Source organism: Sparus aurata, chromosome 11, assembly GCF_900880675.1.
Source record: "Sparus aurata chromosome 11, fSpaAur1.1, whole genome shotgun sequence".
Lineage (NCBI taxonomy): Eukaryota > Metazoa > Chordata > Actinopteri > Spariformes > Sparidae > Sparus > Sparus aurata.
Genome location: NC_044197.1, coordinates 20,204,842 through 20,232,164, shown reverse-complemented (window position 1 = coordinate 20,232,164; position 27,323 = coordinate 20,204,842). Strand labels below are relative to the sequence as shown.

Here is a 27,323-nt window from a genome sequence, read left to right as displayed (position 1 = left end):
AGACTGCGATGTAGAGGGAATCAGGTAAAGGCAAAAAAATAATAATTCTCCTCCTGAGAGATTAATTCCCCTCGAGTCCATGAATTATGTAGGGCAGAGTTACAGTCACATTGGCACCAGCGCTGCTCCTTAACCCAGCACCTTCACTATCCTTTTATATCATAACAAAACAGAATGAATCGTAATTATTTTAGAACAAAATGTTGTTTTTAAAGCATCAATCTCGTGGAAGACAGTTGGAACTTCAACTGCAGGGTGCTGAAAATTCATCTTGGTGGGGAAGTCTTTTTTTCACCATTAATTTCATGTGCAAAATACATTTTTGCATCTTTCCAAAATCCTACCTTCACGCGCAGCTATAAGCACTTTTCCTTGGCAATAATAAGCTCACTGGGGGTTTGAGCAGATTATTGCAAGACAAGACAAAAATGTGCTAAATGGATAATGGTGGTCCAGAGCGCTGTGTACTTGTCATGATTATGAAGCGCAGGGCTGCAGAATATTTAATCAGATAGTAGCTCTGTGTGTGTGTGTGTGTGTGTGTGTGTGATCTTTTATTAATCTGTTTGACCCCAGGTTGAGTGTGCTCACAGCGAGCTAATGTGGAATGACAGAGTCCCTGTGTCTAGTTGACACCTCCGGACCAACACACACATTAAATATACCATCTTTCATGCCAAATCTCTGCTTTTCTCTCAGACACACACACACACACACACACACACACACACACACACACACACATACATACTGACACTAATCCATGGAAATACACATAATATTTCTCTCTCACACACAGTATCCCCTTCCCACACACACACACACACACACACACACACACCCCATCCACCCACCCATTGCATTAGAAGGAAGGAGGGGGAGATAAATCAGCAGCTAATGAGGTCTAGAGAATGAGAAGCAGGTCCTTCAAGGCACTTCCATCTATGATGCACTCTACCATGCTATTACAATCTGTATGTGTGTGTGTGTGTGTGTGCGTGCGTGTGTCTCTTCTTGTGCTGCCTGTGTTTGTATGAGCAGGCGTGAAGCATGTGCATGCATACCCTGACCTCTGGGTGACACGGCGGGGGGCTAAATAAGGCCAACAAGAGGGCAGGAAAGGGGGGTTGGGGGGGGATTGGCCTGTGACAAAGGAGGCTCCAAACAAACATGACATGTGCTTTTTCCTGCTGCCACTCAGCTGCCTGACCCCCTATCAGACTCCTAAACTGCCTTTCACATCAGAAAAACCTCAGAAAAGCATTAAAGTGGCCTTATATAAGCTAACCCAGTAAGAGTGTAGGCTGTAGGCTTTAACACTCAGGCGTCCTACGCAGGTCAACAAGGACAATAATACTCATATTTATCCGAACATTGAACAAATGTAGCACTCTCTTTTTCTAAGTTGCTCATAAAGTCTTAAAAATGTGGAACACGTTTTTTCAGTTTATTGCTGGTGAAGGCTGTAGCCAGGATTTCTGGAAAGAGTCCATGACCCTCCACTGAACTTGTCCTGCCCTCTGATTTTTCATATTTATTCCCATTCAGCATGTTTTATTTATTTAACTAACTTATTCAGTTAACTGTTAAACAACATTTTCCGGTAATTTTACTCTTTCAAAGCTATTTCAAAAGCTGTCTCCACGTCATTGATACAGTTGGCAGTGTCTGGTAGTAAAATAGTCATTTTATGGTCGTGGGTATCAGATCTAAATACCTAATACATTAATACATCCTGAATCCAGACTGAAATGTCGACAGCACCGTATCGAAAAAGTTCAAAGGTTGGTATTAAATGCTTGGCAATGATCCCTTCAATGCGGTTATCAACCACACAAGTATGAAAATTCATAAGATTACATTAATTCGCAATATGAAAATGCAAGATTCTGTTTTGAACAGTATTATATATTTAAGCACAAAAATGATTTAATCGGTTAAATAGTATTTAATACATGTAAGGACAAGTGTTGTCGTAATCCATAACAAACATCCCACGCTGCTTAATAATCAATTCAGGGATGTCAGAGCCCCTTCTGAGTTTGATTAGGTTAATTCTGCAGAAACATGACAAGGTGAGCCCGGATCACTGCAAAAACATGCGAGGTGTTGCCATGGTTTCCCAGAAAGATTTGTCCGCGTTTGTGCACCAGTGTGTACTGTGGAGGAGATGTTTGATGGGTGCATGTGTGGATGTTGTGTGGATGTCTCTGTCAAGCTAATTAGGGGGAAAGTGAGGCAAAAAGACAGCATTTTAATTGCTAATTATTACCAGAGCCCCTTTTGAAAAAATAATGAATGGGGGCTTCCAAAATGGGAAAAAAAGAAAAGGGCAAAAAATGACAATAGTTTGATATCCAGTCCCATTTGCAAAACCAGTGGGCAAGTGAAAAACCAGACCAAAAGCCATTCAGGTTGATGAAAAATGTTTGTTAATTGTGTCGCTAATCAAATAAGACAAGTGGATTGATTATAATTGACTGATCACTCAGGGACGGAAGAGGGATGATGAACGAACGAGAAGGGTTAAGGGGGCATAAAAAGACACAAATATCAACAATTGATCAATGATTCCAGACAGTGTCAGGTTGGAGCAATAAGTGTGCTAAGCGCTCTCTCCTCTTCCTTCAGTGACCCCCCTCTTCCCCCCCTCCTCTATCTCTCTCTTTCTCTCTCCATCTCATTGTTCAGTCACTGTGGGACTAATTATCAACTTTTTTTCACATAAGACAGCCACAGTTCGTTGCAGCGCCGCGTCTGAATACTCAAATGGAAACCCCGAGGTCCCGCGGAATACATTGTTTCATTTGACGGGCGATCATGCTGAAGCCAGCGACCTAATGCTAAAGCACACACACACAAACACACACACACATTCATCTCTCTCTCACAGAGCCCCTGAAATCACCGCTGTGCTTTTTAATTAGACTAGATCTGCTCTGTGCTACGAGTGTGTGTGCCTGTGTGTATGCGTGTGTGTGTGTGTGTTTGTGTGTGTGTTAGCATTTCTCTGCTCTCTCACTGCCCCTTACAATCAACCTGCTCTAGGGACACATGCAAACACAACATTTAGATACACATTCTCTCATGCAAATACTCGCTCCATTACTTCACTCTGATCTCAATAATGCCTCACAGAGTGGACACTGTGATGTGAAAAAAACTATGAGAAATAAAAAAAACAAAAACATCACATGGTCAAAGTTCAACATTCGCTGCAAAAGCAAGCAGGCATCGCTCTGTTTATGGCTGAAACAAGCCAAAGAGGTAGAAAAAATACTGCCCTGTGAACTATAAGGCAGCCTGGTGATAGATCCTAGTTGGGTAAGACCTGACCTGAAATGCTAAAGGCTCAATAAAGTGAACTGTTCAACTATATTTTTTATTCAATTCATCCCTAAACCCTGTGTCAAAGCTGTCCCCACATGGACAGGAATACAGTTCTGGTGGGGAAATACCATTTACATTTATTATGAAGCCAATGTCTATAAGGCATAATAACCCATCATGAACCTATCACTATAATGCTCCTATATTTCCATATCATATTTTTCATAGCCACTAATCAATATAAAATATTTTAAATTGTCTTTACAATTATGATCATCATCATAAATCCTTAAAGCACTAGTGTTTATGAGGTATTATAATTCATAATAAACATTAGTATAATGGATTGCTCTGACTTGCTCTGACACAACAACAAAAAATGTGTAATATCTGCCTCTAACACAGGGATTTAATTACTTATAGTAACTATAAACTATGAGAGTTATAATGCAATGTGATCCTTGCAGTGATCAGCAGTTATAAAATATTGAAATCTGACTTTACAAGTCTTAATAAAATGCTATATATTGTGTTATGATTATTGTTATATAGCATTCTGAATATATTTAACTGCTGATAACCTAATGCTATACTACATTTATTGTCATAATTTATTGTCAGTGTCATAATGAGGTATAACTATTGTTATAAATCACTATGAATATTCATGAATGCTTAAGAAACGTGTAGTTATAATCAACCTTTGTGGTGTAAGTTGGAAGTCTACCTTCATGCTATTCCGATATTATTTTATTTAAAATAGATTATAAAAATTAAATGTTGCACAATGTTTTGCTAATTATTTCGTGTTTGCCACTCTGCTTAGATGAAGTCACTTCAAAAACAACTTTTGTTAAGATAAAAACTGTAAATATGAGGGTAAAATCATGTTTACTGTAAAAAAAAATCCCTATTTTCTCATCAAACTATTGAACCTTTTTCCATCATGTCATCTCCATATAAGACATTGCTGACTAGGTAACAGTTATACCTGTCAAAATAACACATGTCCCTCAAATTATAGTGCTCAAATCAATAAAGCTCTCAGTCACATGCTGCCGATCCACTCCGCCTCCAAAACTTCACAACATGTGTTTCCTGCCGGGTCCAAAAACAACACATAAAACTCTCGGGTCATAAACGGTTATTGAGTCAAGTGCTGTCAGTAAGCTGGGCCAATTAAACGTGAATGGAAGACAAACTGGGCACTTCCTGTATAGGCGGGAATTACGGGCTCGGCTCTTCCAATCGGGACTTTCACAGGCGTTTATACGAGCCTATCAAAGCTGAAGCACCTTTTACAATTGCAGTGGCGCTTCAAAGAGCAAGTGGTTGAACCCTTATCCAGGCCAAGTCCTCTTTATTGCACAGTGCTGGATTGTTATCAAGTCAACTGCTTGTCACTGCTACTTTATTCATTATTATTCCACCTTGCAGCTCGGCTCCAATCAGAGGGCAGAGGCGTTGAATGAAGCAAACCCAATAACCTTTAACTCTACTTGGGTTGAGGGGACCGAGTGAGGCCTAAGCACGGCCTACAAGGCAACATGAGAGGCTCACTGGGAGAAGAAGGCTGTGTGTTAAAAAAAAAAAAAACAGGGCAGCAGGGGCAATCAAAGCAAACAAGGTTCACAGGGCAAGGGGCAATGGCCGCATGGTCAACGGTATCACTTAAGTAGGCTAATATCTAAGTTGTGGTGCACTGTCCTGATACATGAGCTGGGCTTTTTTGTATCGGAGAACCTTTGTATTACCTAGCTATGCACACACTCACCTCCATTCCCGTCAATAATCCACTGACAGCGTTTCTCCCGGAAGTGGATGTTGTTTTTTTTTGTTTTTTTTCTATACACGAGGCTCTGCTTCCCGGTTAGAGTATTTCAGTCCTCATCTATCTACGCTTCCCAGCAAACGAGTTTCCCTGCTCCCTGTGGCTCTCTGCTTCTTGTTTTCCTCTAAGTGCCATTTGGGGAATCCCCTTTCACCGACATGAAGCTTCTACGTTAAAAAAAAAACATAACAAATTGTCGAGTTGTATGCTCCTTAACATTTAATGTTGGAGGTGTCTCAGACTTGACACACTAAAGGCTAACAGGATAACTAGCATAATTACCGTCCTATCACATTATACAACAGGAGCACGCATATAAGCTTGACGGAGGTTACGCATTGTCAGCTTTATGAGCAGAATTTTGGTCCCTAGTAATGATAACATGAGACTAAACATTAGAGGATTTAAAGGCTGTCCTACTACAAACACTTAGCGCCTCATCCATAGTCATTTTTGGCAATTCCTGTTTTAATGTCACAGGAATATATTTAATATTTTGGTAGACTGGATTTAAATGTGACATAATTACACACATTGTGAACCATTTTTTGCCTCCTCACGTTCTTTATATCTTTATCATATCAACAGCAACCTAAAATAGTCCCATTGGTGGACAGTTGCATCTGAATTTTTCGAGCTCAGGTCAACCACAGCTTCTTTTCTTCAGCATCTAATGGGGTGAAAGAATCGCAGGAAGTATCCTTTACACTCATTAACTTTTCACACATTTAACAAAGGCCTCATTAAACGCTGAAGAGTGACCCTTCATCTTGAAAAGTGACCCTTTATTTCATCCGTATACAGTAACATACTGTTGCTATATGCCCTCGAGCTAACATAGAGCCCAATGTCCAGAGGCCAAATATCCTCTGCGCTAACAATGCATAATAACAACTGTCTTCCAGCTCACGGCTCTAGCAACAGGCCACCAATGGGGACGGGTTACTGTCAGCGTGTCAGAATAAAGCATGAAGGCTCAATTTGCCCGCCGACTCATCAAACCCTCCCTTTAGCCACTCGGGGGGCCAAACGCCATGTGGCTATGAAAGAGAATTAAGCAGGTATGGTCCAGTTGGGGATATATTAAGTCAAATTTAAACCTCCGCCGACAACATTGCTATTGTTGTTAAGCTAAACAGGTAGCGGCTGGTTGAGTTCTGTCGCCCAAGGACGGGTTGGCGGGCTCGGCGGGGCGATGGAGAGAGGTCGAGAGATATTGAGAGGAAGGGAAAAGTGCCTTAGGTCCGATAAAATAAACAAGAGAAAAGGCGCTCGGAGCAGGAAGGAGACAAGCTTCTCTCATTGCTTATGCTGGCTGGAAGGTGCTGGGGATTTATCCTGAGGTGAGGGGGAAAGCAAATTTACATCCTGTATCAGTTGGTCCTGGCTGTGGCTGTTATTATGGACTTGGAGGGCTGCAACAGATGGGCACAGCCAGGGAGGATCATATCAGTGGGAATACGTATTGAAGGGATTGTTAATTATTTATTGTTTATTTATTTTTTTTTTACATAGTACAGGGTTAATTACTTAACTTTTCTTCCCCTTCTGTATTTTTTCTTCACCATCACAAAAATTATCCGTAAAATTGTTAATTGATTCTCCAGTAAAGAAATTTATCAAACTAGCCAAATATTTCCTGGTTCGAGCTTCTCACATTGCATGGTTCCAAATATCCGAACAACTTTTGATTTTGCTCTATTAGTTGAATAAACATGCAAACCAAATTCTGGGGACTGGTAATAGACATTATTAGAACAATTAAAGGCTAGACGATTAATCAGCTGGTCGGAAAACCAGCTAGATTAATTGATAATTTCCTTGCAGCCTTAATGGACATTAACTGAGGCTGCGTATCTTGTAGTTTACACTCTCAGCTGTCAATTTTTTAAGTAAAGCTTCAGACAAAAGGACACAAAAATGTTACTTCTTAAATGCAAATTTTTTTGTCTTGGCCTTAAATATTTTTATCAATTGGCCCCATTATCAACTGTTCATATCAGACAAGCTGCGGACTCGCTGGGATACAGGTCATGTTGCTGGCAAGAAAAAAATCACATTGTCTCAGCATTATGAAAATCCATTTGCCGGAGGGATACTGAGACTTGAATCAGCAATGAACCTGGTGCTTAGCCCTCTGTGGTCCCTCTAGTTCGCCCCCCACTCCACTTCTTATTGCCCCCTTCTTCAGGCCCCCTGGAGGCGGAACCAAATGCCTTTCAATGAGCCGACCTCGGACGGCGCGGTGCACCCACAGGTCCCTGCTCTCTCACCTTCCTAATGCCGTCTGGGTTGTATGGACAGTTAACACCCCCCTCACTAAAACACCTTCCGGTCATGTAGCTACATGCAGCTAATGACGCTAACCCCTGACTGACAGGCTCAAATCTGCCGAAAAAACGATCGACACAAAAAGTCACTGCGTTTGGTGTAATCTGAGGAAATGATCTAAGGAGCAGTGAAAGGAAAAAAATATATATATAAAAATTCTGATGAATTAGAAATCAATATGGCTGAACCTGTGGGGTGAGGCTCGTCTCAACCTCACCTCTCACTTCATTTGTACCTGTCAGCATCAGTCGTGGCAGGCGCAGCAAATTATGTGTGTGTGTGTGTCGTTGCCGCCTGCATCAGTGCATGCGTGTGAACCTCGTTTACATTCAGTGCACTTTTGCACCCCTTGGCTAATTACACACAGGGTTTGTTTGGTGGTGGAGGGAGGGCGTGGGGAGTGGAGGGGCATGTCAACCTTTCTTGTTTATGATAAAGTGACAGAAAATCATTGGGGGGTCAAGTACCCCCCTCCGACCCTCCACTGCCCCGAAAACTCCTGCAGCAGTACAGAAGGTGCCTAGTGTGGGAAGCCTCCCCTTTAATGAGACCATTAAAGGGCCCGTCTCCCCGTCAATAGATTTCTCTCATTCTTTCTCTGACAAATTTGAATTAATAATTCAGTGCCAGGCGCCTGGGGATGTATATTTTCAGCATGAAGGACAGTTAATCCATAGCGCCATTTTCCCTCCCTCTCTCTCTCTCTCTCTCTCTCTCTCTCTCTCTCTCTCTCTCTCTCACTCCTTCCTCTCCTCTGCACTCTCTCATTTTTAAATCTACCCCACTCTCTCCCTCCTCATCTGCTGCGTTCTCATTTGATGTTGGAAGCCAGCAGGTAGAGTGCCGACCAAAAGAAAAAGAGCGTGCTCGATGTTTTCCACACACTCTTTTAACTTCTTTGTTCTCTGTATGATTTTCGTCCCCTGTCATGTGACAAGCAGAGTCAACTTAAGTGCAAATTGGGGTTTAATTTATTCGAAAGTATTGGATGGCGGTGGCCGTTCTCTCCTTCCCCTCAGGGCTAATGTAAGATGACATGTTTGCACACTGCCTCTCAGAAGCTGGACTTGATTTGGAGAAGTTGGGTTTCTACTAAATGTTTCGACTGCGCCAAATGTTAGGACTTTCAATGCACAATACAAGGAAATTAGAGGAAATGAGTAATTTTGAGGAGACACCACAAAGAAGCTTGCCTAATAAAAAAGATGCTGTCGAGTGTGTTTGTCTGGATTGTGTCTTTTTGTGTTCTGAACCCACTGTGGTTTAAAAGTTCTACCAATTTTATTGGAAGAATGTTTAGAGACAAAATTGACTTTTTCAGTCTGTGCTCTTGTGTCCTCCATTACACATTTGGCCCAATTTCTGACTGTAAGAGTAGAATTCCAAAAACAGCACAACATGAAGGGAAAGAAAAAGTGTTAAAAAAAGTTTTTACTTCCCTGAGGATTCATAGGATGGTAACTTTATTAGTTAGAAAAGAAACCAGCTTGCACCCAAAAATATTTCACAATATAGCTGAAATAGCTGAGAGAGAAATCCTGAATGTAGGTTTGCAATCGGTGTCAAACTTGCAGCTGATCTTTTAATCATGTCTTTCAAATAGATTTGAAAAGACAGTTTTTACACCGTCGATGTGTGGTCGAGCTTGTGCACGCATTTCAAGGTTGTTAAAAGCTTCTTTGCAAACCAGTTTTAGATGTTAGGGCTCCCAGAGACTTGGATAACATCAGTCCAGCTGTATGGAGTCATTATAGGGCTTTCTGCTTGTTTTAGCTGTTTTAAAACAAGTTTGTCTACTTTGTTTAGGAGAATGCTGCAACGCTGTTTTGCTTTGAGGCTCCAGAAATATTTCTCTTCTCATCGCAGCAACACTGTAAGAATCTAAGGCTTACAGTGTAGTGCCAACAGTAGCTGTATGGATATCAGTGCCAGGTGGCACTAAAGTGCAACGTTTTGCTCTTGGGCAGCTTGCACAGGCCAAGAGCTGGCATGACAAATGTCTGGCAGTGCCGTGGAATATTCCTTTACATTGCACAGCATCATTTTCTAACGATATATGTGTGTGTACTGTAGGTTCGTGTGTGAAAAGAAGCTTGATTGATTAATGCCCTCTTATGTTTCAACATGTGTTGGCTCCCTGATGCTCATTTCTAACATTTGCCAGAGGCTCTAAAGGTTTCCATTGCAATACACCCCACCCCCTCCCCTTTTTTTTTCTTCAAATGTACCATAAGAAATAGTTACGCTCAACACGTGTGTATCTTTGTGTGTTAGACAGTGGACTCACAGTGGGCTTTGTCGCTTAAAATATCCTTCAGGACAAAAGACAAGAAAGGAGTTGTGATGGTTCGGGTGTGAGGGGGTCACAGAGTGGGTGGGGGCTCAATGTAGAGGGAGAGAGAGAGGGAGGGAGAACAAGAGACAGCAAGCCAGAGCACCTGTTGGATCATCTGTGCTTTAAAACGTTTAATCACTGTCTCTGGTTACACACACACACACGCCACAGCATGCGCACACACATCACCTTAAAGCTCCGCTGTTCTCTGCCCTGCCAGAAGTATCTTGTAACCACATTGTCCGCACACACACACACACACACACACACACACACACACACACACACACACACACACACACACAGATGCTCAAAGAGCAAAGAGGGTGTATAATCTTATAGCAGCCACCTGACTACCATATAGCTTACCACCACCATAGTTTCGACACATGCCTCCGCACTGTACACATTCACACAGGAACACAATGGCTGACAATCCGCATGCCGCGCAGTACTGTGATGCCAGCGAGCTCCGTTTTCAATATGAGGGCGGCAGGTGAATGCGGAGGATTATTTTTACTTCTGCTCTAATCGTCTGCGTTTTTGTCATGTGGAGGCTGACACGCTTGCAAGGGTAAAGTCAGTCAGCAAAAATTGTAATTGGGAAAAAAAACCTCTTTAAACTACGAAGCTAGGCACATAAAATGCAGTAGTATCCTAAATGAGCATTAAGTCTTTTCAAATCGCTTGCAGTGTATCATCCCTCTTATCTTGCTCAACCATCTGAGTTCACCCCACGCCTTTGTCTTCTACATTGCGCCGAAAGTAATGATTGTCCAGTGAGTAACACTAATGACACATCATGATGAGCTATCGCGCCCATAAACGTCTTGTCATAAAGATTTGTCTTTGCTGCGGAAACGACAGGCGCAGCACTAATAATACTGTAGCTACTACTGGGACATTGATTGAAGGAGTGAAGGGGCTGCCATTCATGTTTATGACTTTCCAAATGATTGACAAGCCTGACATGTAAAGCAGCTCTGATTGCATTCGTACATATTTTCGACCGTTTGAACTATGACACACTTAAATACTGCGAGGGGGGGCAGTTTGTGTTTTTTTCTGTCCGCGAGGGCCTCCATAATGAGCATGAGAGCAGGAAAAAGAATTAAAGAGAGAGTGCTCACTGGTTTAGAGAGCTCCATGGGGAGGGTTGTGTAACTCTTTGCTGCTGTTTGTATGTAATGTTTAAGTAAGGTTGAGGCAGGCGGTCTGATCAATACGCTGCATGACTGTGGCAGTTGTTCTTTCCCTGCTGTCATGTAACACTGTAAACCACACACACCACATCTCGCTGTTGTAAATCTCCAGCCTGTGAGTGAAACATTGATGCTCTTTCGATTGCTCGCATTTTTTTTGAAAGTTTATCTTTCTTAGCTTACGACCCCCCAGAGACTATTCCTTTTGACTCAATAAAAATAACCCCACTGTTTAAAATGGCTAATGTCTACTGTGACCGAACTTAATAGTAGGCTGTGCAAATAGTTTGCAGCCAGCTAGGTCGGTGAGATAGCAGTGAGGTTGCGTGATGTCGAATAAAAGTCAATAAATCCTCTATACAAATTATAAGGCTGCCTGAAATCACAGCCGGGGAATAGATGATCTCCAGTCAACAAATCATTCAAATCAAGTGTGGGATTTTCTGCAGCGCTCCGATGTTTGCACAATTTGTTATCCGAGTCTGTATTCCTCGACTAATGTGAGCCTGTTCTCTACAGGGCCCTGGATAGCCCAGGCCTGTCCTCCCTACCCCAAACAGACCTCCCTCAGCCTTTAATTGGAGGAGAGTAGCAACCGGGCTAGCGCAGCGCTGGGACCTAAGCTGCGGCCACTGAGAATGCATTAGCATTAGCATTGCAGCGGACCAACCTGTACATAATGATAACCTCAAGCTCTGGCCACTGGGAGCAGCCTCTGTTCACACACACACATGCTCCACACACAAATGCACACCAACACACACATTCCCTGCCCCCCATCTCCCTCTGTACACGCAGTCACGTAAACAAGCAGGTGTAATGCAGCCCCAGCGGTGGGCTGCTCGACGATCGGGGAAGGAGGAGGGAAAAAAAAAAAAAAATCCTTTGCGCCGTTCGCCTGAAAAGTGTGTGTAATGAACTTCAGTTCCATTGATCGGGACTGAGAGTACAGGACCAGGGGCTGTTTGTCCCAGAAGGGCTGCCGTACCTCTGCTCAGTAGCCCCTCATAAATGTTTTAGAGGCCTGAGCCGCTCTAGATCCATGCTACCTGGGTTACAACACACGCGTGCACACACACACACACACATCCAGGTTGATGCTGATGATGGATGGATAGCTGGTTGGTGGTGGTGGTCGAGGGGATTGGTCGTATTTTAGCTTGATGACATTTAGGTGGTGTTACTGTACGTGTGTTGATGTGTTTTGATGGCGCCTTTCAAAGAAACTCAAGAAAAGTGCAGATGTTCGGCCTTCTGTGGAAAAAAAACTATCCAGTATGAGATAAAAACTTCCTTGCCTGTCTGGCTTTCAGCTCTCTGTCCGTGCACAGAGACGGATATGCTAATTTGTTTGGCGAGCTATACCTTACTTTGCTGTAACCCTTAGCTCTTAGGCCCTCAACTGGCCCCTGGAAGCCCCTATATGCTGTACATATGATTGATATTACTGCAGATATCACTTAGAAAACACCTGACGTGCCGGGTGGACCATCCGCGCCTCCTTTTGACTGCTAAGTACCAGCTGGCGGGAGGTCCTCTGCGTTATGCAGTCGGTAATAAAAGTTGAACATTGATTTTCTGTAGCAGCTTGTAACTGTTAATGTTGAGACATCAATAGCCAAAGCAAAGCGCCGGTGCCTTAATAGGAGACCGAGAATGTGGAGGGCGCGAGCAGAGGCTGACTCTAAATCACAGAATCTATCCCTGCCGATCGATAGGACAGTAACTGCAAGTGTCCCTCTGCTTTCCTAATGTTTTATAATAAACTGACAGCCTGTAATAAGGCCAAAGGAGAGGTAGAATGAGAGGGGAGGGAGGGACGAGGGGAGAGGCGGAGGGCAACAGTTTCTCCATAGCTTGACCGTCTTAAATCACCCCACATGGGAACGCAGGAGAGGAGCAGAGGAAGAGGAAGAAGGGAGGAAAAGGTTTTTTTCTTTGCTAGAAAAAACTTTTACAGGAGCATTTGTCTGGTTGTGCTCACTTCTACGGTAGTTAGAGAGTGTATTGATGGAGGGGAGCAGAAGTTTAGGGGATATGTCCTGTATTACTTTGGCGGGGCAGTGAGTTAAAAGGTATATTAAATCCGACTGCCACCGTGCAGATATACCCATATACAGGCAGGGGTGCTGGGCAGGGCTGCACGTGTTTGGACTGTTACTGGGAGCGAAGGCATTGAAATCCGTTAAGAGGTTACTATTCCTGTAACATCACTGGTAGATGGCGGGAGTAGTTGCTGCCGCAGTGCCGCTCTGTTGGCCCATACTGTTGCCGAAATGTTATGTCATGACAAAGTTGCATGCTTTGAATTTGTATTACTTAATTCGCTTTAACGCATCCTAAAAAGTAATTGTTGATTGCACTTTGTAATAGGTATACAATAATGACACCACTGGCGTTTAGATGGTCTCCTGTAAACCTTGCTTTGTCTGCAACTGAACACAAACTCTCCTGACACCATTTCTGCCCTCCACATCCATTATAGATTAAATAAATAAACACGTTGTTTTCGTTCACATTTCAAAATGCTAAAAGGCCATTTGTCTGCTTAGGCTAAAGGTTACAAAAGGAAAATCTTTTTTTTTTTTTTTGCTACATTTGAAAATCACCATCTTCAGCTATGAAAAACAAATATACCTCCATATTTTCAAACGTCAAAATTTAGACAATTCAAGATTTTGGAGAGATGAACTGTGGTTTCACATTTAAGCTCTATCTGGACCACAGAAAATTAACTGATAATGTACTAATAGTTCCATTCCATACGTCTCACATTGCAGTGTTGATATAGCAGCAGACTCGGCTTGACTTTGGTTCTTAAGTGTCTGGAGACCAGGAGATATGATCTGACATATCTGTATTTTTATATATGACACAATGTGTGTGCTGTCTTATTTCACTGTGGTTTACAGGAGTAGCTAAGCCCCATAAATGTTTAATTATGTTACCTTTACAGCCGCAACAAATTCATCGCTTTACTGATCATTTATGAAAGCTGAAATCTTTGGGTTGTGGACGACACAGGTCCTTTGAGGATGAAATCTTGGTATCTGAAAATATATTTCATAGTTTTCTCAAATGTTTTAGATTGACCAACTAATCCACTAGTTACGAAGTAACTGTCAGTTTAATCAACAGTGAAAATAATCATAAATTGCAGACCTAGTTACCATTCTAAGAACTCAGTAGTAGACTATGCTCTCTATCTACAAGATCCCTCTTGGAAAACAACAATGATGTGGCTTTTCGTCTTATCACTTATTTATCACTTAATACTGCGGTCTGTCAATTTACAAATCCCCTTTTAAACAAACCCCCCTTATTATGTTGCTCTGCTCCCTGATAACTGGCCTTGTTTGGAACCAGATAAGGAACAGTGTCAACGTAAATGCAACACAAAGCCTTGTAAGGATGTGATAAGACTTAAAAAGAGAAGAGAATACGGCAAACCTGAGCTGTAATTTGGAGAGATACTTTGGGAGATAATCTGGGAAATGTCGAAATCAATCTGAAAACTGTAACGTATCTCTGGTGAGATATAAGGGCTAAAGGCTAAAGAGGGGCGTGAGGTCAAGGGTGAGAGGCACTGATCCTCAATATCCCCACCACTGCCACAACTCATGGCAAACGCTGCTTAATGACAACAGCCGGCAGTATTGCCAGGTAATAGTGGCGGGCTGGAAACCTGGAGCTTTTATTGCTTGATAAAGTCTGAAAGCCTTTTAGGCAGCCTCATTACACGGAATTCCCTACAAAGTGGCGGCTGGCATCAGGAAGCGACTGCGCGCCATGTTAGATTTCTTAGGCTAAAATTGACAGAAAATAGGCACAAGTATTAGGTTCATTGCGTTAGGGCACACTCCCACCTACGCCTGATAAGATGAAAGAAAAGTCAGGACACTCAAACATGATTAGCTGGGTTTATCTCTTCTGTCGGGGACAAAGTTTGAGCAAATCTTTTTTTTGTTGTTGTTGTTGTTTGTTTCCTTCAGCCACAATGATGCCCGATGGGAGCTGATGTGGGTAAAGAGATTTGTTTGAAAGATGAGAGTCCAATACCTTTCAATCAGCACGTGTTTGCCGAGCACTTCGCCAAGTTTCAAAAACAGAGTGATGAAAAAGCACTAGATGCAGTCGCCCTGTGCAGGAATTGCACTTTATGAACCTCATATATACATTTATTGTCTTAGCCCCACTGCAATCATCACTACTGTATTTTCCATTACCGCTGCCATTGCACCAATCCAGTCACTGAGTCTGTAATTTGTGGGGCACACAAACATCCGTCAAGCACGCGCACACCGCGAAGCCTGATTTGTGCCACCTGTCATGCACGTGTCTTTTCTCATGAACTATGGCAAAAATAACATCAATTGTAACCCTTCACATAGGAAGGGGAGACACTACAGGCAAGTAAGGTAAAAATAGTTATCACCATGAAACTTCCTCAGCTGATTACTTACATAAAGACCATTATTTTTTGCAATTCAAAAAAATTTAAAATACAGGTACACGCTCTGCTCGCTGATCCTTATGTGTCCTGATCCCTCTTGAGAGCAGGAGAGGATGATTCAAAGCCTCTGAGCATACCTTTATTCATGTATTGATCAGGTCAAAGGTACACACTCTGTTGACTTACAGCCCAGCACAAAGCTTGGGTCTCACACAGCAAGCAGCATGAAAAAGGTCCCAATTATGAAGTTGTAAAGCGTTGTTCCGGTTTTACGCTCCGCTATTTGGCCCCTACGTGGGTCTCAGTGGGTATAAATATTGAACCGTCGCCGCCGCGCGATGGTAATCAATCCCCGACCAAATTCTAAATGATTCGGTTCATTTCAGGAAATGAATATTTGCCAGGCTTTATGAGGGGGAGAGGGAGGGCGGTGTGCATGAATTAGCCCGCTCCCTCGCTCGCTAGCCAGGGATCAGGGCATTGATTCTGAGCAGCCTCGGCTGTTGCTTAATTAGGACGTACCTGTCTGGGAATTATGTTGTTTTGTTTTTTTTTCCTTTCATTGTGTGTAGAGAAAAATATGATAAAGATTTAGGGGGAGAGAGAGAGAGAAAGAGAGAGAACACTTGTCTTTTTTCATCAAGGTTAATCACGTTGCTGTGTTTGTGTTGTTGTCAGCAGATTGGTGTCTGACCTCGCAGTACACAAAACAGAAAAAGTGTGTGGCACGCTAAACATGCTAATGAGAGACGCATCCTACCACAGGAGTCTGGAGGTTGCGGGGGTCGATCAAGTGCAGGAAGGGAAAGGTAAAAAGAGATGTAACTTATTTCAACATTTTAGGGAATTGATGACTATGGAATATTAAATGAACACCTTTACAAAATCATGTCACTTGTGGCAGAAAATCAATTGTTTAGAGACTTGATTTAGAGACAATGATCTCAAGACGGAGACTCTACTAAATTACTGTAGTTAAGACATTTAAGGGAAAAAGGGGGTGGAGGAAAAGTTCAGGGAGGGAGGAAAAGAGATAAATGGCGGTTCAGACGCGGGCAAAGATAAACGAGGAGGCGATGGAGGCAGATGTGCGGATGGAGTTGTGATAGATCGAGGCATACCGAGATGGATGTGAAAAAAAGCGAGAGGGCAGAGCAATGAAAGGAGAGACAATGCAGAGGGGCTGGATGGATGGTGAGGGATGGAGGGCGGGAGGGATGGATAGGCGGGTGTCTCTAAACTCCAACCTCAGAGGCTGACTAATCACTTGACAGACAGATAACGTGGTGCTGAGGCAGCTCTTGAATCACTGGCTGTCTTGGTCTCTTATTAAAAGAACAACACTACTGATTTTAGATCAGTGGCCTCAAATAAAGAAAGGCCAGCCTGACACATCATTTCATCTAATTTTGAAGATGTATTTCATTCTTTTAATTGGCTTTACATCGTGATTCTGTCATCTTGAGGTGAGTTGAATATCATTTTAACCTAACCAGCAATTTTCAGGTACCAACTGTAAACGGAAATCTCTCCTTGTGTTTAGGGCATATAAGACATCTGTGTCAGTTTTAGACACTTGATACTCAAGCTGCAACCCTTATTCTATCAATAATTTACTTGACTCCAAAAATTAAATAGTTCCACTTTATAAGATCTTCACATTTGCCTATTTTCTTTGACAATTTGAAATTAAACTTGAAGGGCGTGGTCAGAGAAAAGCGAGCAATCTGAATACATCAACTCGGCAGGGCCATTACCTCCTACATATTGCGTCAAATAATGAAATGACTAATAATGACTAAGAAAATGAAATTCAGTGGCCCCTTTATTTCTGAAATGATGTAGTTCAAATAAACGTGCAGGATGTTGCAGGTGCCTCCAGAATAAAGATCGAAATACTGAAGGTAATGATTACACAAAATGAAAAAATATACACATAATACAGCTTTTTACAGTCAAACATTTTAAGCATGTTTACACCGACTGACTGGGCAAGCCAATGTTATTTCTGAGGGTAAACCTTCACTAGAGCCAAACACAAGCCTAAATTCTCCACATTTTTACAGCTTTTCACTGGCTTTGTTCGCTCTAAAGGCTTCAATATGGGAGCATTATTTAGGGCTATGTCCACAAATCTGCTCTCTCCGCTGGGAGCATTTACCACCCTGCGCTGGTCTGGCAGCTACTCTGGTTCTCCTCTCGGCTGACAAGGACCGGCAGCGGCTGTCTCACCCAATTACACCTGATGGGGTCTGACCTGTGGAGCTGGGTTAACTGGTTGCTGGCTGAACACTCCGTGACCTCTGTCACTGCGTCTGCTTTCCCAGTATGGAAACTATCTGTGCGGTGGCATGCATCAGAACATACTTACTTAGTCGCATTGCTTTCCCCCCCTTTTTTTACTCTTTAAGCAGCATTCAAGCAGGACGATGTCACCAATAGCTTACACATTTTAGGACGCACTCCTGCTGGTTTCTTGAAGTAAAAAAAAGTGTGAACAACGGAGTCTTTTTTTTCACGTTCCTCAGCCTGAATTTGAACTTGTGACCCATTTCTCACCTCCATCAAACCCCATGTCAGTCTTTCTATTAGGTCCTTAAGCCTTTTAAAGGAAATCAAAGGCCCATTAACAGTGTTCTATCACTACACAACAACTAGTAGTAATCCTCTACTGAACTCTGACCCAGGCAGCACTCACTCTCCCTCTCCCTGCCGATTTGTGCATCTCTAGCTCGATGGCCAACACGCACAATCATCGCTCGAAGTCTTACCAACACTTAAGAGATCAATGCTCTTAGAGTGATAATCTCTTCCTTGACAGAGGGTGAAAGCCTTTATTCAAGACAGGCAAAAAGTGACGGGGGACAGAGAGAGAGAGAGAGATGAAGAGAGAGTAACAGAGAGAAAATAGAAAAATTAAAGTTGAAAAAACAAGAGGTTCAACTCTGAGAACACGCGCGCGAACCGAGCAGGACAAGTGTCTCCTCTCAGCCGCAGTGACATCTAGCTCCCTGTTTTTATCGACAACTGGCTTAACTGAGAGCTCCTCTGGCAGGGAGGAAGTGACTGACTGTCCATCTACAGGAGGAGAGAGAGAGGGAGAGGGAGAGGGTTGTAGGAAGAGGAGAAAGATCAAGTCACAAACAGAATGACAGGGAATGAAAACGAGGGAGAGAGCCATACAGGAACATCAATATTTGGTGATTTAGCAAAATCCTTAAATGACAACTTTAAAAAAAAAAGTCCAATTCCATTTTTTTTAAATTGTTGTTATGGTTAGAGTCCTTGTGCAAAAAAGTATGATTATTTATGTTTACAGTAAGGCTAATTAAACATTTATTTAGGTTTAGAAAAAGATCGTGGTTAAAGTTGATTAAGAGGCAAAAGTTGGAAAAAATCCAGTCTGCTGCCACATGTCCATCCAACACTTTGACCCTTTACATTTCAGCTTCAAGTATCAGCAGCAGCAGTAAAGTACAACAAACAGTAGTTCCAAGTATCAAACCGGTGTCATACTGAATACATCCCATTAGTGACATTCTTTTTCCTTGGGATGGTGACGGAAAGTCATGTTTGTCCATTTAATCATTACAAACAAACATTCCTGACATCTGGGATGGGTTTTTAAAGGGTTAGCTGTGTTTGTGTCCAAGAGGGTAGTAACCTAGCCTGACCCCAGTTTGACAGTTTTAATCTAATGAAAGGTAGCCTCTCAAAGCAAATGCCAAACTTTAGCATCTAGCCAGACATACAACCACATGACAGACAGTGCCGGGTGTTTCTGTGTCATTTCTTTCTGTGGATATTGTCAGCGTTGTAACCTCCCCACCATGCAAGATTACTATTACTAAACCAAACAGGGAGGTAGTAAATGGGAAAGGGGCCAATTGCCTTTCACTTCATGGCCCTGGCCCACATTTGTTTTAGGTTACAGATCACTGTAACCCAGTTCCAATCATTCCCATCCAGTGGTATTGTTTTCACCTCGTCTGTCTGTCTGTCTGCCTGTGAACAGACTTTGTCACCGTGATATCACACACTGCAGCCACAAAACGTTTGTGTTTTTGAGTTAAAAATGAAGTCCCAGTTTGAAGATGGGTTTGGTCTCATAATAATTTAGTCATGGGTCAGAACGTGACATGTTGACTGTCATCGTACACTGTATTTATTTACTTTTACACTATATTTTCACTAGAAGAACATGAAAGCACCATGCCAGCTGAGTGACAGAGCCTAACCTCAACCTGGACATCAAACATTATTGTCCAAACCTGGCCCGCCCATCGGGTATCTTTGCTCTAGTTAGGATGATTCTATCCTAGGGAAAAAATAAAAAATAAATTCTAGTCTCGATATACAGTTCAGTCATCGGTGCAGAGCTGCTTTCATGCCTCATTTCACTACAATCCTTATTAATTGCCTCTGCTTGTAGTTCAAAAGCAGCCATGCACACACACACACACACACACACACACACACACACACTCCTGCTTCTTCATTACCACACACATTATGCACTTTCCCTCAGGTAAATGTATGTATCTCATCCGCCTCCTAACAGCCACTCACACACACATCTCTGTTCAGCTGTGTGTGATATTAATCAGATGAATTCTCCTGGCTTAACGTTACTCAAGTCCCCCCCCCCCCTCTCCACTCCCCCTCACCCCCCACCCTCCAACACTGTTCCCCTCAGCCGGCTCTATGGCGTCTGTGTCGGGCTTCTTTTGCGGGAGGCCTGGGCACGCCGGAGAACAGGCACTGCCGGGGGCGATACACTTCCCTCAGGTGAGCCTTTCATTATGGATGATGTTTCTGCCAAATTATTTAGACCCTGAGCCCCAGCATCAACCCCCGCCACACACCCGCATACACACACACCGCTGCAATCCTCCCCATCCCTCCCTCTTTCTTCGCTATACCACAAACACTAACACAAACATTAATCCTGCCTGATCACCTCAGTGTGTGTGTGTGTTTGTGTGTGCGAGCCTAGCAGTTCATTACTCCCTCTTTCTTTGTTTAGAGGAGGTAAACAAGTGAAAGCGTGACCCTTGTGAATTACAGATGGATGGAGGGAGGAGGAGCTAAGGATCGGGTAAATATTCATCATATGTATGCCACTGTTGCTCTCAGTGCCATAGAGAGGCCGAAGCTACCTTAACATCATCGGCTTCGGGAGTGTCGGATGTTAAAGTAGATTTGGTTGAGTGTGTGCGTGTGAGTGTATGTGTGTATTCCTCAGAGGCCATTTGTTGCAGACTTGTTAAGAAAGAGACAGATATGACAGTCTCCTGGCAATGTCTGACCTCGGCTTAGAGAACGGAGAGCAGCTTTGGGATCCGAACACACCACACACACAATGACACACACACACACACACACACACACACACACACACACACACACACACACGCACACACCAGTGTACCCCCTTCTCTTCATCCCGCAACTCATTTGGCTACTTATCCCTCCACTTCCCTTCTCAAAATCCCATGCTCCCTCTCTCTTCCCTGCCTCAGCTCCCTCCCACCGGTCCATCCGAAAATGCTTTGCAGTACCTGCCTACCACTCTCTTCCACTACATCATCCCTCTATCTCATCCTTTCCTCCCCCCCTCGGTTGATCCCCATCCCCTCCAACTCCCACCTTTCCTTTCCGATCCTACATCAAAATCTCCTTTGAACTGATAAAAAAATATATAAAATTTAAAAAATCACACCCATTCCCTTCCAACTCTTTATGTTGGGCAACAACCAGCTCACCTCTTGGTTTTATTTCTAAGTCTCAATGTGAAACAAAATGCCTCTATTCCTTTAACAGTCTGCAGGCACAGGTAGGTGTGATTTGCTGCTGGTCCAGGTTAAGTCATAGGACTCTGAGGTGACCATCTGAAGCCAAAAAGTATATTAACCTAAACTTATTAAGGTGTTATTCACAATTGTTTTGCATGAATTGCATAGCTGTGTGTAAAATCTTGAGCACCAAGCCTCCCCTCTTTCCTTCCTCCTTCACTTTCTCTTTTGTCCCTTCCAGACCACTGGTCCCTTTCTTCCTCCCCTCCCAACCTCCTCCCCTCTCCTCTTCCTTCCTTTCCTGCTTTCCACCTCCTCCCTCAACCCGCTATAGATCTTTTACCAGTAGCAGGAACCTGTTTTGTCCTCTCCTCCCTTCTTCCATCCATTTCTCATCCATCCTTCCTACATGTCTCTATTACATTAAATCACTTTGATCCTCATCCACTACTCCTACCTCAGGAGCAGTGACTTTGGGATTACTTACGTCCCAGCACATGATATTGCTAAATTTCATGAATTCTAAGGATATTCCTTATTTTACTGTACATCCCGTTAATCTTCAAGCCTCAGGGCTTTCAGAAACTCACCCAGACTGAAAAGGACCAGGAACTTGAGGCAGACGAACTCCCGTTGGTCCAGCTGGAGCGAGCGTAGCTTGGCCACCAGCTCCTGGGCGTGGCTCAACAGGTTGTTGAGGGTGGCTCCCGCCTGTGATGCAATCACTGCATAGTCCACCTGGAATAAGTAATGAGAGGGGGTTACAAGAAGTTCAACACCAAAGTTTAAACTTCACACATCATTATCATTTTCAGGGTCATACTTTCATTTATGGTGTCAACAAAAAAATATTTACACGCTTTAAGGTCAGATAACATTTGTTTTTGCAACAACGGCTGTGCTGGGGACATGGCCGAAGTTGGGGACTGGAACCTTATGACATCACACTCTAAGTGAATTCCTGATGGCTTGTTTGAAGGCACTGTTTTGATGCTTTCACAGTATCCGCACACTCATTAGCTTTCCCTTCTCTTGATAATTCACCATTTTCAGTTGGTTTCATTTTCTATTTCCACATCACAACCATGAGCTTCATTTAATGATTAAAAAAATAAATAAAAAATGTATTCCTGTACCTGCTCTGCTGCACTCTCAACATGGAGTCAAAAGCTTTGGTCTGTCCATCAGAGTGTGAGTGTGAGTCAAAGAAAAAAAAAGCTGCAGGCGGTAGGTTTTTGCAGTTTAACAGTTTTTTTTATGACGACAAGCTGTAGGCATACGAAGAGAGCATGGGAGTTCACCTCCGACTGACTCGACCTGCCAGATTTGATTTCTCTCTCTGTTTTCTGTTTAAGTGAAAAAACAAAACATGCATGCTGAGACATGACAAAAAAAAAAGCTAAGATAGATAGATAGATAGATAGATAGACAGATAGATAGATAGATAGATAGATAGATAGATGCCCATAAACCCATCTTTGTTTGGGTCAAACACACACACACACACACACACACACAGGCACACACACTCTCTTTTCTCCGGTGCTCCTCATATCTGCAGCCACAGCACATTTGTCTGGGAGGCAAGTCCTTAGCTGCCACTCAAAGTAAGCAGGACCATATTAAATTTTTATATTTATTGACAATTCATTACCATAATTGACTGTGCGAGGGTTTGCAGGGGAAGGTAGATGTTGGCGTGCGCAGTTCCTAAAGCTCAGGGAGGAAGAGGGTCCCTGTGAGCCCCCATTTGCAATTAAAAACACCCCTGGATATGGAATTTATTTATCGTGTAAATAGTGTGATTGGAGCTGGTTTTTTCATCTGTCCAAAGAAAGGAGGGGTCACAGTAAAGGAAATGCTAACAATTCACCACATTTTTCCTTTTTCCCCATGTCTTCTTCCCTCCTTTTTCTTCTTCCCTTTCTCTTTTACCACACCGCTGTACCTCTCCCCCAGTTAATCCTTAACTCCTTTGTCCCGCTCTCTTTCCTTCTTCCCACCTTCAAGATGGTAGGAGTTATGACTCGGTGAAAAGCAGACACTGCCCCCCCCCCCCCCTTTCCCTCCGAGGTGTCAATCAATTTACATAAAATCAACTGTGCATGAAATAACTTCATTGAATGATTGGACTGTTGATGGCGATGCCTTGGGTTATTGCCTTCTAGCCTTAAGTAAAAAGAGAGAAGAAAAAAAAAGCTATAATGTCACTATAGCAGACTTGGCACTAACCCTGGTGACCTGCGTATCAGTCAATCAATCAATACTACTTTATTATACCTCCTGGAGAGATATAGAGAGTAAATATATGAATAAACCTTCAAATCTTCACCCATCATGAATACGATTAACAATCGAAGCACAACATTAAAGATGAGTATGGAAGGTGGGATCGGTTTGATGCGTAGGGGGGCTTTGATGTGTGTGCAAATGTACCGTGTTTGAGAGCACAGAAAGCTGCGACTGACCGAGGAACGTCTGTTTTTGCATTTCTTCATCATTAGAATTTCATGTACACCAGGAGCGCTGCGCTATCAAAATATCAGGATTTTCATACCGTAAAAAACTGGCTGCCAAGCTGCAAGGCCTCGCTTAATCATTCAACAGTTCAGTCCGATCTTTGTCATTTCATGCTTGCACACATTTGCCCATGATGCATTCTGCGTTTGATCCTATGACAGGATACAGCAAAGCCTCCTTTCTTCTGTCCAAAATAAAAAAAAAAAAAAAAAAAAAAAAAAAACACTCATGGCCATTTCTCCCTGCTGTTGGTGACATGGAGACATGCAGCAGTTCAGAGAAAATCAAAAAAAAGGAGAAATTAGCAAGTGAGGAACATGAGGGCAAGAGAGGGGGCAAGATAGAGAGAGACTGACAGGCCACAACGGTAAATCTGCTGGTGCCATGGATTTCTTTTCAGAGGTCAGTATGAGTGCAGCGTTTGACGGATGAGTGCAAAGAAGCGGCTTGATTCAAAGCAAAAAGAGGAGAAAACATCTGTTCGAATTTTCAATTTGAACAAATCTTTAAAAAAAAACAAAAAAACGACTGAACATATTTGCAAGGAGATTTAAGTTTTAGATTTAAGGAGATTCAACTTAAACTTTATTAATCAAATTATTAACGCGGAGAGTCGTGAGTTTTGTTATGAGACACATGGTCAAAAACTTTGAGCACAAACTTTTGGGCAAGCACACCAATTTTGGTAAGCAGGAAATAGACCAGGATGCAATGCAACGAGTGGCTAATGTGGACATTTTCTCTACAACCTAACTGAGTTGGGGGAAAATCAGAAATCGGACGTTTCACTTATGTCATGTGCTCTCTTCTCTGGCGCAAAGAAACTCCACAGTTGGCCTCACTCTCATCCTATTGTAAATTATTAGCACATCGCAGACCATATGCGGCCAATGTCCAGCCCACGATGCAACAGTCATTATGTGATTTGCTTTGTGTGCGTGTGTGTAGCATTCGCTTTAGGTGATGCTGCTACTGGGTTTCTAAATATCCCTGGTGTTATCACTGCGCTGTCACCCCTGGCCAGGCAGAGAATAATAGGAAATAATGAACTGTTTCAGAGCCACACACACACACACACCCCACCCCCAACACCAGCTGTTCATTAGCCGATGTATGCAAACGAAACTGCCGTCCTGTGCCTCCCCTGATTATCAGCTCCTCCTCCTCCTCCTCCTCCTCCTCCCTCTCACCACTCCGGACTCTTCAAACTGCCTCATCATCTCCTCATTTCATGGCCTTCTTTGCCCATCCTTGTCTCCTACCACCTCTTTTTTTTGTCCCATTCCCCACGCTGTCCTCCTTCTCTTTTCTCTCTGCCACCTTGACATTCTTCCTCCTCTCTGCCACCGATATCTCTTCCTCTCCTTTGCCCTGTGCTTCCGTCAATGTCTCTCTTCTCCTCTTTTCTCTCCTCTCCACCCTTGTTATGTCCTCACCGTGCGTCCACACTCCTCTATGTCTGACATCCTCCATCATTTCTCTCACTCTCCACCACCTGTTAACCCAGCATTTCTCCTCCTCTTTGGCTCATCCTCCTCACTTTTCTCTTCAACTTTTCATTTAACCACCACCACCCTCCTCTGCATCAGATTAATCTAGACTGGCTCGTTGACACTGTCAAACTTTAACCAATTTTAAGAAAGTGTATATTGGCACGAACACTTTCAGTATGATAGTACAATTTACCCCAGTTTGTACTTTTCACCACCACTGGCCTACTGATGTTTATTTACCACAGGCAGCCCTTCATCACCTATTCTGAAACTCTGACCTTGTCTCCAGTCAGCATCGTGGAATTAAAGCAGGACTTCCCTGTATATGCCACGCTTGCCTTGCTATAATATTTATACCAGTGCCTTTTGTTGTAAAACATTTTGTTGAAGAGCAATGTTTTGGAGAGCCGGCCAATCAATCATTTATGACTTCTCACCCGACTGACAGGCATGCTGCTGGTCAGAGGCTTGATGAGCAGTCTCATGTCTTTTTGTGTGCACGAGATTATAAAAATCACTGAGCGCCGGGGAGGTCTTCACTGCGCTCTGTGGGTTCATGCGTTCACCCGTTCGACAGTGTGTCTTTGGAGAGTGTGAATCAACAGGAAAGGGTATCACAGTATACCAATGCATTGAGGAGCTCCATTCCACTAACTTGCTCAAAGGCCCCAAGGAAAACAAGATAAAACACTGTTTTTTTAATCTCTCCAAGACTTTGCTGTAGAATGAGAGTGCTTTATGTTTTCACTGATGGAGAAAAAATTCAAAATTGATTATTCTGGTGACATTAGAGTTTATCTATAAGCATAATCTATTTTTAATGAAGTGGTGACTCATGTGAGGCTGCATGATCAATAAGGCTTTAGAGGAATCGTGGAGGAGCAGCCGCAGAGTCATCCCCCCCCCCAATTGAGCGCTGTTTTCGAGGAAAAAGACAAAAGGTAAAAGGTGTAACCAACTCACCTGCTGGCCAGTGACCAATAGGATGGAGCCCTCCTTGGCATGCACCACCTGCCGGAAGACGTGGTCCAGGATGAGGAGTTCACTCCAGCAGTTCTGCAGCAGCTTCATCTGGTCGTCCACCTGGTAAGGGAAATATAAATCAGGTCAAACCTTTGACTTTTTCTCACGCATGTGGAGGTTAAAAAACAGCTAAGATTTACTGAAAGATCACACAGAGGCACGAGGAGCTGTAAATGTGCTTTAAAGGGCAACTCCATCAAATTTACACCTTAAAATGTCTGTGTAGGTCTTTGTACTACTGCATATGTTAAACAAAGTACCATAAAGTCTTCTGTAGCTCCAGAGGAAACTGCAAGTAATCTGGTAAACTGTCTCCAGTGATGTCATTCAGTGGCAGGTTGCATTGTGGGGAATGCAAGCATCAGGGCTTGGCTCTGCCGAATGAATTAGATGATCAGGTTTTCTTTTTTTCCTTTTTTTGGGCCTACATGACCCAATTTATAATCGATAAATTGTAATTTATCCGATTACATGCAGCTTCCTCTGGAGCCATAAAAAGGCTTTATGCTACTTCGTGAAGATACCCTTTAAACTTTAAGCTCAAAAGAACAGGGAAAACATTCACTATCCCAAGAACAAAAATGCCACATACACTGTACTTGTTGGATGAAATCATTACGAAATCTGAGTGCTGATAACAAAAAACACCCTGAGAAATTAGGACTCTCTTAAGAAAAAAAATATTAATATTTTGTTTGCATTTCAGTTTTTCACTTGAACAAATAGTTAGTTATATATCCTGTCATATCTTTATGAATTAAAACCTTTAAAGCTTTTAAAGCAAACAAAAAGATGAGGCCTCTTGTAAATATCATAGGCAGCTGTTTGCGAGGTAAGCCTGCTCACAGGTCAATCACTTCACCTCAGAAAATGTTATTTTTCAACCTTAAACAAAGCTCAAAAGTCCCCTGCGCACACTCTAAAGCTTTCTCATGTGAACCTTTCAACACTCAGTTAAGCACTTTGCTACGTGCCCGATTTAACAGTGTTGCCAGGTTTATCTGTTTGCA

The 27,323-nt window shown here is 42.8% G+C and overlaps 1 protein-coding gene across 1 annotated transcript in view; it reads right to left on the bottom strand.

Moving 5' to 3' along the window:
* Positions 1 to 27,323, bottom strand: part of nr5a2 (nuclear receptor subfamily 5, group A, member 2) — a 71,588-nt gene that overhangs the window by 3,618 nt on the left and 40,647 nt on the right. Inside the window, exons 5-6 of the mRNA XM_030434213.1 lie at positions 26,254 to 26,373; positions 21,868 to 22,015 (exon numbers count right to left, since the gene is read on the bottom strand). Of these exons, the coding sequence (XP_030290073.1) occupies positions 21,868 to 22,015; positions 26,254 to 26,373 (268 nt within the window). The remainder of the gene's footprint in view (positions 1 to 21,867; positions 22,016 to 26,253; positions 26,374 to 27,323) is intronic.